Raw genomic sequence first — 16,430 nt, 5'->3', positions numbered from 1 at the left:
ATAATAATAATAGTATTTTCCTGGACCTTCAGGTGTCGGTGTCCTGCCCCCACAGTGAGCCACAGCCAATCCCTGCCTGCCCAAGATGTCCCCAGTACTTCTAGGTCGGTCCCTGGACCTGCTGTGGGCACTGTGGGGCCAGTTCAGACTCTGATGTGGCCTGACTCCCGTGTGTACTTGCCCCCAAACTCCACAGTTACCCCCAGAGTCTGCAGCCTCAATTGTGGGAACACTCCTTGTCTATTCATATATTCCACAGATTCAGGGTTTATCAAGGCGACTGTGGGGATTTAATCTGCTGCTCCTCTGGCTGCAAGGGCATATTCCTTCTCTCTTCTTTGGTCACACTGCCCCTGGAGTTCGGCTTTGGTTTTGGCCCCACATCTGTGTGTGGGCCACCTGCAGGCGTCTGTTCCCCACCCAGGCAAGAGGAAGCGAAGCAGCGGCTGATTAGGGCTCACTCAGGCCTGGGGAAGGGAGGGATACAGCAGTCACCATTGGGATGTGCGGGAAGTGCCTGTGGCAGCAGAGGCCAGCAGGAAGTTTGCAACAGCCTGAGGCACACCATGCGCTCTCTTGGGGAGGTTGCCTCAGATCACGGGATCCTCAGCAGTAGTGGGCTGCACAGGCTCCCAGGAAGGTGTGGGCAGTGACCTGCACTTGCTCACAGAACCCTTGGTGGCAGCAGCAGCAGTAGCCATTGTGCCTGCTTCTGGGGTCCGAAATAATAGCTACAGCTCACTCCCGCCCCTGGAGCTTGTGTAGGCAGTTTCCTGCCATCTGAGCACATGGAGCAAGAAGCTTCTATTTCAGGCCTGCCCCTCTCCTTGCACACCCCACAACAATGGTCCCTTGCGTCTCTGGCAGACCCAGGCTTCTTTCCAGACTCCCTCAGCTGTGGCACACTAGCCCCTTCGGGCTGTCTTCACACAGCCAATGCCAGTCCTCTCCCTGGGGTCTGACCTCTGAAGCCCAAGCCTCTGTGTCCAGCCCCTACACCACCCCAGTGGGCAGACAAGTGTTTCAGGCTGGGGAGTTCTGGTTGGCACTGATCCTCTGTGCGGGATCCTCCGCTTTGCGCTCTGCACCCCTCCCTGTTGCTGTGCTCTCCTCTGGCTCCAAAGCTCCCCCCCAGCCAGTCCCTGTCTCCGCCAGTGAAGGAGCTTCCTAGCGTGTGGAAACTTCTCCTCCTTCACAGCTCCCTCCCAGAGGCGCAGGTCCCGTCCCTATTTTTTTGTCTCTGTTTTTTTTTCTTTTGCCCTACCCAGGTACGTGGGAAGTTTCTTGCCTTTTGGGAAGTCTGAGGTCTTCTGCCAGCATTCAGTAGGTGTTCTGTAGGAGTTGTTTCATGTGTAGATGTATTTTTGATGTATTTGTGGGGAGGAAGGTGATCTCTACGTCTTACTCGTTGCCATCTTGAAGGTTCCCCCCAAGATTATTGTTTTTAAAATATGCTTTTTGATAATGATGGGCTTCATAGGATTTGGCCATGTGTTATTGCAGAACAGATTATACTAGATTAAAGGATTATGAGTTTCACAAATTTAATAGGATTGGGTTCTTAATAACATGGCTATAGTACCCAAATTATAATAATCAGGCTTATCTCTAAGTCCATCATCGCTTATTTTGAAACAAGTTTTCTGCTGATAATAGCTGTAACTCTTATGTTCATGTAGATAGAGCTATGTATTATCTCTTATTTCTCAATAATTCCTGCAGGAAATATTTATATTTCATCATGCCAATTGAATTATTGATATCACTAAACAACTATTAACAAGATTAGTTGCAAATATCCAAGAAATGAGAAGTAAAAGCAATAATAAATTTTTATTTTAGCTACTCTGAACATTATTTAAGTGAGAACAGATAAAATAAGTTGTAGTAAAAACTGAGTTCTCACAATAAAGGGTTTGGAAAGTAAATCTTAGGAGTACTTAAGAGATTTTCTTAGAAATAAATGCCCAGATGACAATGAAAATGGTGGAGTGAGGACCTTTGAAAATGTACACTTCCATTAAAACTGGCAAATATTGTTACAACTTTTCCAGAATTTAAGAAACTAAATGAAGAATTGCCTGTTCAAGAAAAATGGTCTGATCTCTGCATGAAGGGCAAGCTTTGTGGTGTTTAACTTGCCCTATTCTCCTCTCCTACTCTCCAGCTCAACAATAATCTTGAAAAATAACGGCCCTGCCTTCTTGGTATCAAGGGAATAGAATGGACCTGGAGCTCTTTAAGACCCTCACTCCAAAGAATTTTCATTATTTGGCGTCTCTGGTGCGTCCCTAAAAGCCACCAATAGAAAGGATTGTGGGGTTTTTTGACATGACTTGGAGTATGCCCATCACTAACAGCGTCTTCCTGGGGAGCATTTGTCTAAAACAATTACAGGCAAGAGTTTTAACTTCATAGCTGTCTTGGGTGATGAGTAACAGTTAAGGAAAAGAGTAGACTAACCATAAAGTTTAAAAGGAGAGGCCAAAAGAGATGTTCATAGGTGCCTTGAAATTAGCATATTCCTGGAAATCTAGAATGCCACATGCACACCTTGGGCTGTGCACATTCTCAGAAAAGACCTGAGATGGTCCTAATCTCCCACTGCTAGCTGACCTTGACACTGTACAGAAGTGGAGGCTAAAGCAGAGTTGTAAATTGCCTGAGTATTGCTGAAACCTGCCCCAGCACACACACACAGACTCTCAGCAAAGACTTGAAGATTTAGTCCGGGTGTTTAAGGAAATCTCTGTTCAATCATTGACTGATCAGTAAGCAAACTGACTAGAGACTTCAGTAGCCACACATAACAAAGAATATAGACTTTACAGAATTAGTTCAGAGAAATCACTAAATTATCAATAACTACAGGTAGCAGCAACAGCAACCCTGGGAAGGTGGGAAGAATCTGATTTCCAGAGTTGCAACATTATATTAATTTAAATATCCAGTTTTCAACAAAATGTTGCAAGACATGAAAAGAAACAAGAAAATATGACTCATGTATGATTTTGGACTTTAAATCAGCTATTTTAAATATGTTAAAAGAGCTAAAGAAAAATATGTCTAAGGAACTAAAGGAAAGTCTGAGAATGATATCTTACCAAATACAATAAGTCCCCTACATACGAACAAGTTCTGTTCTGAGAGCATGTTCATAAGTCCAGTTTGGTCTAAGTCCAACAAAGTTAGCCTAGGTACCCAACTAACACTATCGGCTATAAAGTACTGTACTGTAATAGGTTTATAATACTTTTCACACAAATAATACATAAAAAACAAACACAAAAAATAAAACATTTTTAATCTTACAGTACTTGAAAAATTCAGTAGTACAGTACAACAGCTGGCATACAGGGGCTGGCATCGAGTGAACAGGCAAGAAGAGTTACTGACTGGAGGAGGGAGAGGAGGTGGGAGATGGTAGAGCTGAAGGATTTTCAGCAGTAGGAGACGGAGGCCAAGCTGCAATTTCACTCACGCCTGAAGTTGATGGCACAGTTTCTGGTTCCTTGCTGGATTCAATTCTGTCTACCCTCTTGAAAAAGCGATCCAGTGATGTCTGGGTCATAGCTCTTTTTTTCTCATCATAGGTGACACAGTAGCACTGGATTGGATTCTGAACGGCTGCTTTAACATTCGGGTCCTGTGCCTCAAAAACTAACAGTGCCTCCTCAAATAAAGAAAATCCCCTTGCCATATCCTGCGTCATGAATCTCTACGGTTCTTCAGTTACTTCTTCTTCCTCTTGTCTCTCTTCATCCTTTCTCTGGGCCTCCAATTCCATCTTTTTGCCTCATTCCACTGCCTCAATTATTTTCACTATTGTTTCCATTGTTATCACTTGGCAGTTCTTAGCTGTACCAGCTACATCACCACTGCTCTTACGCTTGCTTCTGGGCATCCTTTGCTTGAAATAAAGATACTGTACTATTTTACTCTATATAGTACTGTAAGTAAAGTACACGAAAGCACAACCACTTGTAGAGGATGCATGCACGTGACAGTGTACGCCAGATATGTGAACTAACTTACTTGATTGGACATGCAAACACATGTTCGCATCTTTGAAAGTTCACAACTTGAAGTTTCATATGTAGGGAGTTTACTGTAGAGAATATCAATAAAGAGGTAGAAATTATTAAGAAAAAACCAAATAGAAATTCTGGAGCTGAAAACTATAGTAATTAAGTAAAACATTCACTGGAAGGATTAACAGCAGATTTGAGCAGGCAGAAGAAAGAATCAGTAACTTGAAGGTAGTTCAATAGAGATAATCCAATCTGAGGAACAGAAATCAAAAAGAGTGAAGAAACTTTAACAGAGTCTCAGAGACCTGTGGTATGGCATCAGGAATGCCAACATACTCACAATGGTAGTCCCAGAAAGTGATGAGAGAGAAAGGGCCAAAAGAATAAGGCTGAAAATGTCCCAAATTTGATGAAAAACATTAATTTACACATCCAAAAAGCTTAATAAACTCCAATTAGGACAACGTCAAAGAGATCCACACATAGGCTTACCATAATCAAATTGTCAGAAGATAAACAGAAGCTTGAAAGCAATAAGAAAGAAGCAACTCATCATATATAAGGGATCTTCAGTCAGATTAACAGCTTTTTTCTTATTAGAAGCCATAGAAACCAGAGACATTGAGATGACATATTCAAAGTGCTGCAAGAAAAAACTGTCAACCAAGAATTCTATATACAGAAGTATTTTCCTTCAAAAATGAAGGGCAAAGTAAGATAGTCTGAGGTAAATAAGTGAAAGAGTTTGTCATTAGCAGACCTGCCCTTAAAAAAAAAAAAATGGAAGTCCTTCTCATTGGAGTGAAAGCACACTAGACAGTAACTTGATCAAGATGAAGTGATAAAATAGATTTACATAGGTAAATCTGAAGGACAGTATGTGTGTATTTTTGTTTGTATCTGTTATGTTCTATCTGATTTAAATTACAGCTGCATAAAGCAATACTGATAAACATGTTGTTGGGCACACAATGTATAAAATATATTTTGTGACAATAACAGCATAAAAGTGGGGAGGGGAATGGAGCTACATAGGAGCAAAACTTTTGTGTACTATTGGTCATTCTAATTAAGATGTTAATAGTAATCCCCAGGGCAATCACTAAGAAAACATCCCCCAAAATATTTGGTAAAAGAAATAAGGGAATTAAACTGATACACTAAAATATCTGTTTGACATAAAATGAAGCAACTGTGGAAGAATTGAGGAACAAAAATTCATATGACTTATAGAAAATAAATAGCAAATGGCAGATGTAAATCCTACTTTGTCAGTAATTGTATTAAATGTAAATGGATTAAACTCTCCAATTAGAAGGCAGGGATTGGCAGAATACTTTAAAAACACATAAACTATATATTATCTACAGAAGAGTCACATTTGACTCAAGGACACAAATATGGTAAAAGTAAAAGCTGGAAAAAGATATTCCATGAAAACAATAATCAAAAGCGAGGTAAAGTGGCTAAACTGATACCAGAGAAAATAGATTTTAAGACAAAAATTGTTACTAGAGACAAGTACAGTTTATAATTGTAATGATAAAAGGATCAACTCTTCAAGAAGATATGACAATTACAAACATATACACTTAACAATAGAGAACCAAAATACATAAGCAAAAACCAAAAGAATTGAAGGGATAGACAATTCAACAATAATAGTTTAAAATTTAAATACTCCATTTTGAATAAAGAATGGAATAGCGAGATGGAACATAAGCAAGAAATTAGAAGACTTAATGCTACAAACCAACTAAATCTCTATAGAACATTCAACAACAGCAGGGGACACATTCTTCTCAAGTGCACATGAAATATTTTTCAAGGTAGACCACATATTAAGCTTAAGTCCCAATAAATTTAAATGGATTGATAATACAAAGTATGTTTTCTGATGAGAGTGGAATGTTATGGGATAAATTACAGAAGGAAATTCACAAATATGTTGAAATTAATCAACACACTCCCAAAAGGGATGGCTCAAACAAAATCACAAGGGAAATTAGGATATACTATGAGATAGTGAAAATGAAAACATACAAAAACTTATTGGGTGCAATGAAGGCATTGCTCAGTGGGAAATTTATTAATATTTTAATGCCTATGTTGAAAAATAGAGAAAACTTTCAAAACAAAAACCTAGACTTCTATCTTAAGAAACTAGAAAAAGAAGAGCAAACTAAACCCAAAGCAGATACAAGAAAGGAAATAAAATGACTAGAACAGAAATAAAAGAGCTAGAGAATCGAAAAACAAGAGAAAGTCAATAAAACCAAAAGTTGGTTCTTTAAGCAGATCAACAAAATTGGCAAACTTTGGCTAGACTGACCAGGAAAAAAGGAAGATTCAAATTACTAAAATCAGGAATGAATTAGAAGGATCATTGTTGACCTTACAGATAGAAAGAGGACTATAAAGGAATACTATGAGCAGTGGTATGTCAATGAATTTGATAAGTTATATGAAGTGAACAAATTTCTAGAAGGATACAAGTTACCAAAACTATCTCAAGCAGAAATGAACGCTGTAAATAGATGTATAACATGTTAAGAGACTGAGTTAGAAATTAAAAACTTCTTACAATGAAAAGCCAAGTCTACACTGGTGAATTCTGTCAGTTTAAAGAAGTAACTTTTCAATTAAAAAAAAATTAGAAAAGAGAGAACACTTCCTAACTCATTCTTTGTAGTCAGTATTACCTTGATACCCAAACCAAAGACTTCGTAAGAAAAAAAACTATAGTTAAGTATTGCTTACAAATATAGATGTAAGTATTCTCAACAAAGTTCTAGCAAATCAAATCCAGCAGTATATGAAAAGGATTATACACCCTGATTAAGTGACATTTATCTCAGGGATGAAAGGTTGGTTCAACGTACAAAAAAAATCTAATGCAACCTATTTATAGAATAAACGTGGATGTAACCCCACATAATTGTCTCAATAAACAAAGTATTTGATAAAATCCAACACCCTTTCGTAATAAAAACACTCAACAAACTGGGAAAAGAAGTGAACTTCCTCAGTCTAATAAGAGTGTGTCTGTGGGCTTCCCTGGTGGCACAGTGGTTGGGAGTCCGCCTGCCGATGCAGGGGACACGGGTTCATGCTCCGGTCCGGGAAGATCCCACATGCCGCAGAGCGGCTGGGCCCGTGAGCCATGGCCGCTGAGCCTGCACGTCCGGAGCCTGTGCTCCGCAATGGGAGAGGCCACAACAGTGAGAGGCCTGCGTACCACAAAAACAAACAAACAAAAAAGTGTATCTGTAAAAAATGCACAGCTGGGACTTCCCTGGCGGCCCAGTGGTTAAGACTCTGCGCTTCCAATGCCGGGGGCACAGGTTCCATCCCTGGTTGGGGAATTAAGATCCCACGTGCCATGTGGTGCAACCAAAAAAAAAATGCACATCTAACTTTTTTTTTAACATCTTTATTGGTGTATAATTGCTTTACAATAGTGTGTTAGTTTCTGCTTTATAACAAAGTGAATCAGCTATACATATACATATATCCCCATATCTCCTCCTTCTTGCGTCTCCCTCCCACCCTCCCTATCCCACCCGTCTTGGTCACAAAGTACAGAGCTGATCTCCCTGCGCTATGTGGCTGCTTCCCACTAGCTATCTATTTTACATTTGGTAGTGTATATAAGTCCATGCCACTCTCTCACTTCGTCCCAGCTTACCCTTCCCCCTCCTCGTGTCCCCAAATCCATGCTCTATGTCTGCGTCTTTATTCCTGTCCTGCCCCAAGGTTCTTCAGAACCTTTTTTTTTTAGATTCCATATATATGTGTTAGCATACAGTATTTATTTTTCTCTTTCTGACTTACTTCACTCTGTATGACAATCTCTAGGTCCATCCATCTCACTGCAAATAACTCAATTTCGTTTCTTTTTATGGCTGAGTAATATTCCATTGTATATATGTGCCACATCTTCTTTAAACATTCATCTGTCAATAGCCACTTAGGTTGCTTCCATGTCCTGCCTACTGTAAATAGAACAGCTAACACATTGAATGGTGAAATGCTGTATGCTTTCCCCAAGGATGTCCACTCTCACCTCTTCTGTTCAACACTGTACTGGAAATTCAAGCCAGGGCAGTTAGGTAAGAAAGAGAAATAAAAAGCATCCATATTGAAAAGAAAAAAAGAAAACTATCTCTATTTTCAGTTGACATGATCTTAGATAGATAGATACCCCTAAACAATCCACAAAACAACAACAGCAAAATACAACTATTAGAGTTCACAAGTGAGGTCAGCTGATTGCAAGATAGAAAATCAATATATAAAAAACACTTGTATTTTATAAACTATCAATAAACAGCCTGAAAATGAAATTAAGAGAGAATTCCACTTACAGTAGCATCAAAATGAGTAAAATACTTAGGAGTAAAATTAATCAAAGAAGTGCAAGACTTGTACTGAAAAGTAAAAAACATTTAATGAAATTAAAGACCTGTATAAATAGAAAGACATCCCATGTTCATGAATTGAATGACCTAAATGTTGTCATGGTGGAAGTACCCCCCAACTGGTCTACAGATTAACTGTAAAACCTCCAAAATTCCAATTTCTTTTCTGCAGAAATTGATATTAGTCCTAAAATTCATATGAAAATGCAGGGGACCCAGAGCAGCCAAAAGAACCTTGGGGAAGAAAAAAGTTGGAAGACTCAAATTTCCCAATTTCAAAACTTTCTACAAAACTTGAGTAATCAAGGCAATTTGGTACTGGTATAAGAATAGACATACAGGTTAATGAAATGGAATTGAGCGTCCAGAAGTAAACAAGGTTTTGAGCAAGGGTACCAAGACCATTCAATCAGAACAAAATAGTGTTTTCAACCAAGGACGCTGGGCACAACTGGTTATTCACATGCAAATGAATCAACCTGGCCTCCCACCTCACACTGTATACAAAAATTAACTCAAGTAGAGCAGAGACCTAAACGTAAGAGCTAAACCTATAAAACTCTTAGAAAAAAAAAACATAGATGTGTGTCTCTGTAGCCTAGTTTTCTTAGATATGACATCAAAAGCTCAAGCAACCAAAGAAAAAGTAGATAAATTTGACTTCATCAAAATTAACAACTTTTGTGTGTCGAAGTACATTGTCAAGAAAGTGGAAAGAAAACCCACAGAATGGGAGAAAATAGTTGCAAATCCTGTATCTGACGAGTGTCCAATATCAAAAATATACATTAAAAAAACTCTTATGACTCAACAATAAAAAGAATTTAAACACAGACAAAGGATTTGAATAGACATTTTTCCAAGGAAAATATACAAATGGCCAATGAGCATATGGGAAGATGCTCAACATCATTAGTCATTAGGGAAATGCAAATCACAACACAATGAGATATCCATTAGGATGGCTATAATAAAAAGAAGGCAAAATAATTATTGGTGGGGATGTGGAGAAGTTGGAACTCTTAGATTGCTGGTGGGACTGTGAAAATGATGCAGCCACTTTTTTTTTGTTTGTTTTTGTTTTTATCTTTATTGGAGTATAATTGCTTTACAATGGTGTGTTGATGCAGCCACTTTGGAAAACAAGTTATCTGTTCCCCAAAATATTGTATGTATAGTTACCATTTGAGCTGGCAGTTCCACCCCTAGGTATGTACCCAAAAGAATTGAAAACATGTTCACACAAAAATTGTTAAATTATTCATATTAGTAATAACAGCCCAAATGTCCATCAACTGGTGGGCGACTAAGTGAAATGTGGTATATCCATACAATGGAATATTATTTGGCAGTAAAAAGGAATGAAGTATTTATACATGCTACAGTTGACAACCCTTGAAAACATTGTGCCAAGTGAAAGGAAGCCAGACATATATGATTTCATTTATATGAAATGTCCAGAATAGGCAAATCCATAGAGACAGAAAGTAGGTAAGTGGTCTCCAGGGGCTGGGGGTAAGGGGAAGTGGAGTGACTCCTAATGGCTATGGGATTTTCTTTTGGGTTATGAGAATGTTCTGGAATTAGGTAGTGGTGATGGTTGTACAGCCCTGTAAATATACTAAAAACCGCTGAATAATACACTTTAATATGGTGAATTCTTTGGTATATAACTTGTATTTCAATAAATAAATAAATGCTATCATTATGAATACTATTTATGCCCAGGTGATCATGGCATTGTTATGTGCTGTGCAGATTAAGTTGAACGACATCATATAGATACAGATAACATGTAATAACAAGAAGTATAATTAAATATAAAGTAAATATTTCCTCCTTCAGGGCTACTGTATGGCCATTAAAATTATATTGTCAAGTTTATTGTTGTCTAATATGTATACACTAAAATGCTTATCATTAAACTTAAATTATTTTATCTTCTTCTGGTGTAAATTATTTGAGAAACATCTCGGTTAAACATGTTTTTAAAGAGGAAGTACCATAATAGTGGACATTTAGGAAAGGGAAATTGTTCACATTGACTTTCTATTCATGACTAAGATAACTGCGACTATCTAAAATTTCCTTGGGAAGTTGAGCAGGTTTGTGAGATACAGTGTCACTATTTGAGCTTTTTTTTCCGAAAAGGATGAATCTATATATATATGGTTGGGTTTTTTTCAGGTCAAGCAAATGAAGTGGCCAAAGAAGCTGCTAACAGATGGACTGGTATGTATTACAGTGGCACTGATAAACTAGTCAAACTCTTGTACACTTACTATGATGTGAAATGCAGGAACTATTGTTCCTGGTTAAGTTCAAGAAAAGACATTTCTGAAAGTGTATGTATTAATCAAGTTTTTATATCTTAAATCATTTCATTTACTTGAGGAATTTTTAAAATCTTATTATGAGTCATTTTGTAAAGTGTAAGGCATTTTTGTAAAACCAATGATTACTTTAAGTTTTGTGTAACTTTTCCTAGATAAATCACTTGGGCTAATCACTTAACCTTCTTATATATTAATGCAAGATACAACTTTTAAGAGTTTCATGCAATCCTAAAGATTTGTCTTCTTGCTCATAATAATAATTGCAAACATTTGTCAAGGGCTGATTATGAGCCAGGCATTATAAAGCGTGTCTGTGCTGCATTCTCATTTTATCTCCACAACAATCTTATGAGGTAGATAGGATTATTATCCCTAATTTTAGAGATGAAACTGAGGCCACTAGGAACCCACAGTCACACAGGTGCTAGGCAGTGGAACAGGAATTAGATTTCAGAGTCCAAGCTCTCACCCACCACACGGGGTAGTCTTCTCTGTGTACCTGCTTTCATGTAAATGCCTCATTAATCCATTTGCCAATGGATACACCCTCTGGTCTATACCAGGTATATACTAAGAAATGGGAACTAATGAGGCATTATCTATGTGTCTTAAAATTTAGAAGAACATTAATAAATAATGATTGTTGTGAATTATATACAAGTATGATTATTATTGTTAAAACCTGTCTGGAAGTTACACTGATGTTTTTTCAGTATTTAATTATGAAATAATGGTAATTGAACCTTTCCATCCTGGTAAGAGTCTTTAATGCCTTTATATGTGTTACCCTTATTCTGTTTCCGTGGGACAGCATGGATAAGATTGCATTGACACAGAGATGCAGAAAGCTTGAAGTAGCTGCCTTAAGTCAAAGGTGATTAGTCACTGGATGAACAGGGATTAGAGCCAGATTTCCCTGATTCCATGTCCAGACCTCTGTATTTCACAGAAAACTTAAGAATCGTTTTTCCTTGTCTATTTTAGAATTAAGTACAGTGATAAAATCAATATAACTGGCCTTTGGTCCCTATAAAATTGCAGTCTTATTTATTACAAAGTTATTTCCTAGTGTAATGCTTTAGTGATAAGAACAAAGGAGGGTAAAAACAGCAAACTAACATTAAATAAAAGAGAATAATGAAATGTGTGTCCAATAAAGTATAAATAAATAATAAATACAGTGATATCATATAGGTTTGAGAAATATAAAATTTTGAGTAAGTAAAAAAGCAAGTGGATTTTTAGGTTAAAAATAAGACAAGAGTCACAAAATGATTTCCCCTAATTAACAAAGCAGCTCAGCAAACAGTAGGCACAGGCAGCCTGTGTATATAGTGGGAGGAACTTGACTTTCAGAGGAATCCAGGTTGTTCTCCTTATTTGCTATGTGATTTATTGAACCTCTCTGACCCTGCTTCTTCATCTGTTCAATGTGGATAATATCTACCTCACATTTTGGAAGGATTAAATAAAACAGTTTGTAAGCCGTTTAGCACACCATTAGACACATTGATAAACAAATACTCCCCTTTTCCCTGTCTCTTAAAAAAATCCTTTCATGTTTTCCAGTTGATCATAAACTTCAAAAATTATAATTAAAAAAATGTGAACAACTTTTTTTTCCCTTGTGTTATTAGCTGAGAAAGAACCTGAAACTTTTTAAATCATACAGGAAGGATAATATTTTCAGAACAGTAGAAACAGCTGTTAAGAACAATATTTCTGGGGGCTTCCCTGGTGGCGCAGTGGTTGAGAGTCCGCCTGCCAATGCAGGGCACACGGGTTCGTGCCCCGGTCCGGGGGGATCCCACATGCCGCGGAGCAGCTGGGCCCGTGAGCCATGGCTGCTGAGCCTGCGTGTCCGGAGCCTGTGCTCCGCAACGGGAGAGGCCTCAACAGTGAGAAGCCCACGTACCGCAAAAACAAACGAACAAAAAAACATATTTCCATTTGAGTTTACAACTTGCTCCTTCCAACATAAAAGTGTTATGAAAAAATCATGGAGTTAAAACGAATTACACCTCAGAAAACCTTCCTGTTTTCAAAACAAACAGAAAGAAAACATCAATAATACTTATAACTAAAGATCGTTATATAATTATTAGTTAAGATTTGGTTTCTTTATACTGAAAAGGTCCCTAAAATGTATTTTTAATTGAGCATACTTACTGTTCAGTAATTCAGTATTTCAATTTTATAGAATGAGAAGTCACCTCAGGGTATAAATATAACTAGAAATATAGCATCTAAATGTTTTGCGACATTAAGTAACTTTAAAAGTGACTTATCAAATTATATAAAATCTTGCCTAATAACTAAGATAGTGGAGTTTTTACGACTTTGTATGAGAGACATCTAAATGAGTGAGGGGGGAAAGATGTTGTGAGGTCCTAACATGCATGTGATATTGCCCATCCTATTCCTGTATATATCTTGGGTTTGCCACCATATAAATTAATATGAATTCTACCAGTCTTAAGGTTGTTTCTTTAAAAATAAAAGTATTTTTTTATCCATTCATAAACATTTCCACATAATAGAAAAATTAATTGACAGGGATGAACTATCAAAATTGCGGGTGACTTTGTCTTGAAGGCAGACATCGAGTGGCCCAAGGACATATTTAATCAGAGTCTTTTTGAATTGGTCCATTAAGCATTGTATACAGAGGCTTTTTATTTGTTTATTCTTTTGTTTGTTCTTAATCTTTGAAGGTTTATAATAAAATGGTTTCTTGCCCTCACATGAACCAGGAACTCCTTCCTGCAGAGGCTCTAGTCTTACTGTGGTGCCTCGTTTTCTTCTCTCCTGTTCCCGGGTTGAAATACATTCCTCCAAGGCTCCTACAGCGTTGCATCTGTCCTCTTGTTTTCTGGAAATCTTTCTGTATTCTTGGAGCCTATTGTACAAGCTCTACACATAACACTTGATCTTTTCTCTCTAACACACATATCACTTTGGAATTGTTTAGTGATAAATTGATTTTTCTCTCTCTACTCTTGTGTCAGTTTGAAGGCATAGGCTCTTTATGTTCTGGAATACCTGTAATACACTTAATAGCTGTCTTACGTAGCAATGGGCCCTCTATAAGTATTTGGTTGTGACTGTCAAGATTGCACAAGTTGTGCAGACACTAATCAAATTAAACAGATTATTCTAGAGTGCTATTAGTATTCTCTCTTAGGTTCTTATGAAAAGTAGAGATTTGGTTTAGATCATTACATAAAGATTTATTTTAATATCTGTTGATATCCTATAACTCTTTATTTAAAGAAATGAGGATATTTTGTTAACATTATTCTATTTGATATAGTAGTATTCACCTCAGCAGTGAACTTCGTTCCAAACATTTAGTTATCAATATTCGATACTTGGAATTAAACTTCCTAAAACAATATTTTTAAGAGTGATTGAACTTCATATATTAATTTCCTAATGGTACCATAACAATATACTTCAGACCAGGTGGCATAAATAAAGAAATTGATTTTCTCACAGTTCTGGAGGATGGAAGTCCAAACTCAAGGTGTAGGCAGGTTTGGTTTTTTCTGAGGCCTCTCTCTCCTTGGCTTCTTCTCCTTGTGTCCTGACAGAGTCTTTCCAATGCCTGGCCCTAGTGTCTCAGTGTATCCACGTTTCTTTTTCTTGTAAGGACACCAGTTAGATTGGATTAGGGTCCACCCCAGTGGGCTCATTTTAACTTAATCACCTCTTTAAAGACCCAATTTCCAAGTACAATCATATTCTGAGGTAGTGGGGTTTAGGACTACAACATATGAACTAGGGGGAGGTGATAATTCGGCCAATAACACTCCAAAAGAACCTACTTTAACCCTTCATTTCATTATCACAACTAACACAGTGCTTAATGTTTTATGTCTTTTTTGAATTATGAATTCAAAAAATGTCTTTTTTGAATTATGGTTTTCTCAGGGTATATGCCCAGTAGTGGGATTGCTGGGTCATATGGTCTTTCTATTTATAGTTTTTTAAGGAACCTCCATACTGTTCTCCATAGTGGCTGTACCAATTCACATTCCCACCAGCAGTGCAAGAGTGTTCCCTTTTCTCCACACCCTCTCCAGCATTTATAGTTTCTAGATTTTTTGATTGCTTTTATTTTTTTCTTTTGTTACACTGGGATGAAGATTTGCTCATAAATCTTTGTACACAATTTATTTCCTTGGGATAAATCCCTTTATATAGATGTAACACTTTTTTCAGTGGTAAACTGCATTTAAATTCCCTAGAAGACATTCAGGATATATGTGTTCCTCTTTTAGTCTTAAGAGAATCCCTTCTCTCCTCCTCACCCCTTCTCCCTGGCCTGATTGTCTGGAAGCCATTCTCTCTGTGGGGGAGGGAAAGGGGTTCCATTTGGGAACAGGAGCAACTCTAATTCCTGAGGTAACAGAATCCTGCCTTTGCTGTGGAAATGTGGAAGAGGCACCATTAACCTCTCCCTGGCTTTGAATTATTCTAAAGGGTATTCTTTAGTGGCAACTAATTTACTGAATTTTTTTTTTTGCGGTACATGGGCCTCTCACTGCTGTGGCCTCTCCCGTTGCGGAGCACAGGCTCCGGACGCGCAGGCTCAGTGACCATGGCTCACGGGCCTAGCTGCTCCGTGGTGTGTGGGATCTTCCCGGACCGGGGCACGAACCCATGTCCCCTGCATCGGCAGGCAGACTCTCAACCACTGCGCCACCAGGGAAGCCCCCTACTGAATTTTTTAATATGAAATCTGTTTATTCAAAATAATCATTAAATCTTTTCTTTCTTCTGAAGTTAATTGCTGCTACTCTTGAAAATACAGAAAACTCCTTATTTTGATACTTCTAAAAGTAATAGAAGTAAAAAAAAAGGCTGAATGTAATTATATTTGAAATGTTTTGTGATTATATTTTCAATTCTCAAAAATATTTCTCAATTTTCTTTATAGATAACATATTTGCAATAAAATCTTGGGCCAAAAGAAAATTTGGGCTCGAAGAAAATAAAATTGATAAAAATTTTGGAATTCCAGAAGACTTTGACTACATAGATTAAAATGTTTGGTGTCAGTGAAGGAGCTATGTGCTTGTGAATATGTAAATTTTTATATTATCCAGCTAAATGTACTGAATTTTCATTTACCTATAACTGTGTTTGTTTTATTAATTTTAAATAAAGTATAAAGTGTAGATGTTTTGCACTCTTTTTGATCAGTCAAAAGCAGAATAATAGCCATGTTCTCTCAGTGCTCATTAGAGTAGGAGAATGCAAGTAAAGTCATCCACCTGTTAGTTTTACCAATAATTTTTTATAGATTAAAGCCCATGACATGATAACATTTTTTAGTTTCTCTCAAATATTAAATATTAAGAACTAAGGGTAATTTTGAAGGCTGTATTATACCTATACGCCCATACATACATGCTTGGAAATAACCTTAAAAACTCTAATGGCTGCTTTACTATTTCTCAGTATTTAGTGGAAAAATGTGAGGGAGTGATTTTCAGTGTATAGCATCATATTTGCAAATTTCCCACAGGAAAAAATACAGAAAGTTGGTGTTCCTCAAACTTGGAGTTAGGTAGTAATTCCTCAGACATGAAAACTACTTTCTTTGAATGTTTGATGCCTTTCTACTGTAAAGAACA

General features: G+C 37.4%; 1 protein-coding gene across 2 annotated transcripts in view; it reads left to right on the top strand.

Annotated features, from left to right (window-relative positions):
* Positions 1 to 15,894, top strand: part of TRIM2 (tripartite motif containing 2) — a 214,878-nt gene extending 198,984 nt beyond the window's left edge. For both annotated transcript variants that reach the window (XM_079920734.1, XM_079920736.1), the window contains 2 exons: positions 10,640 to 10,684; positions 15,731 to 15,894. In XM_079920734.1, coding sequence (XP_079776860.1) covers positions 10,640 to 10,684; positions 15,731 to 15,837 — 152 coding nt within the window. In that variant the 3' untranslated portion in view covers positions 15,838 to 15,894. The remainder of the gene's footprint in view (positions 1 to 10,639; positions 10,685 to 15,730) is intronic.
* Positions 15,895 to 16,430: the final 536 nt, after the last annotated feature.

This window comes from Stenella coeruleoalba (assembly GCF_951394435.1).
Source record: "Stenella coeruleoalba genome assembly, chromosome: 4".
NCBI classification, from domain to species: Eukaryota; Metazoa; Chordata; class Mammalia; order Artiodactyla; family Delphinidae; genus Stenella; species Stenella coeruleoalba.
The sequence above is the reverse complement of the archived record's forward strand: the minus strand, read 5'-3'. Positions and strand labels throughout refer to the sequence as shown.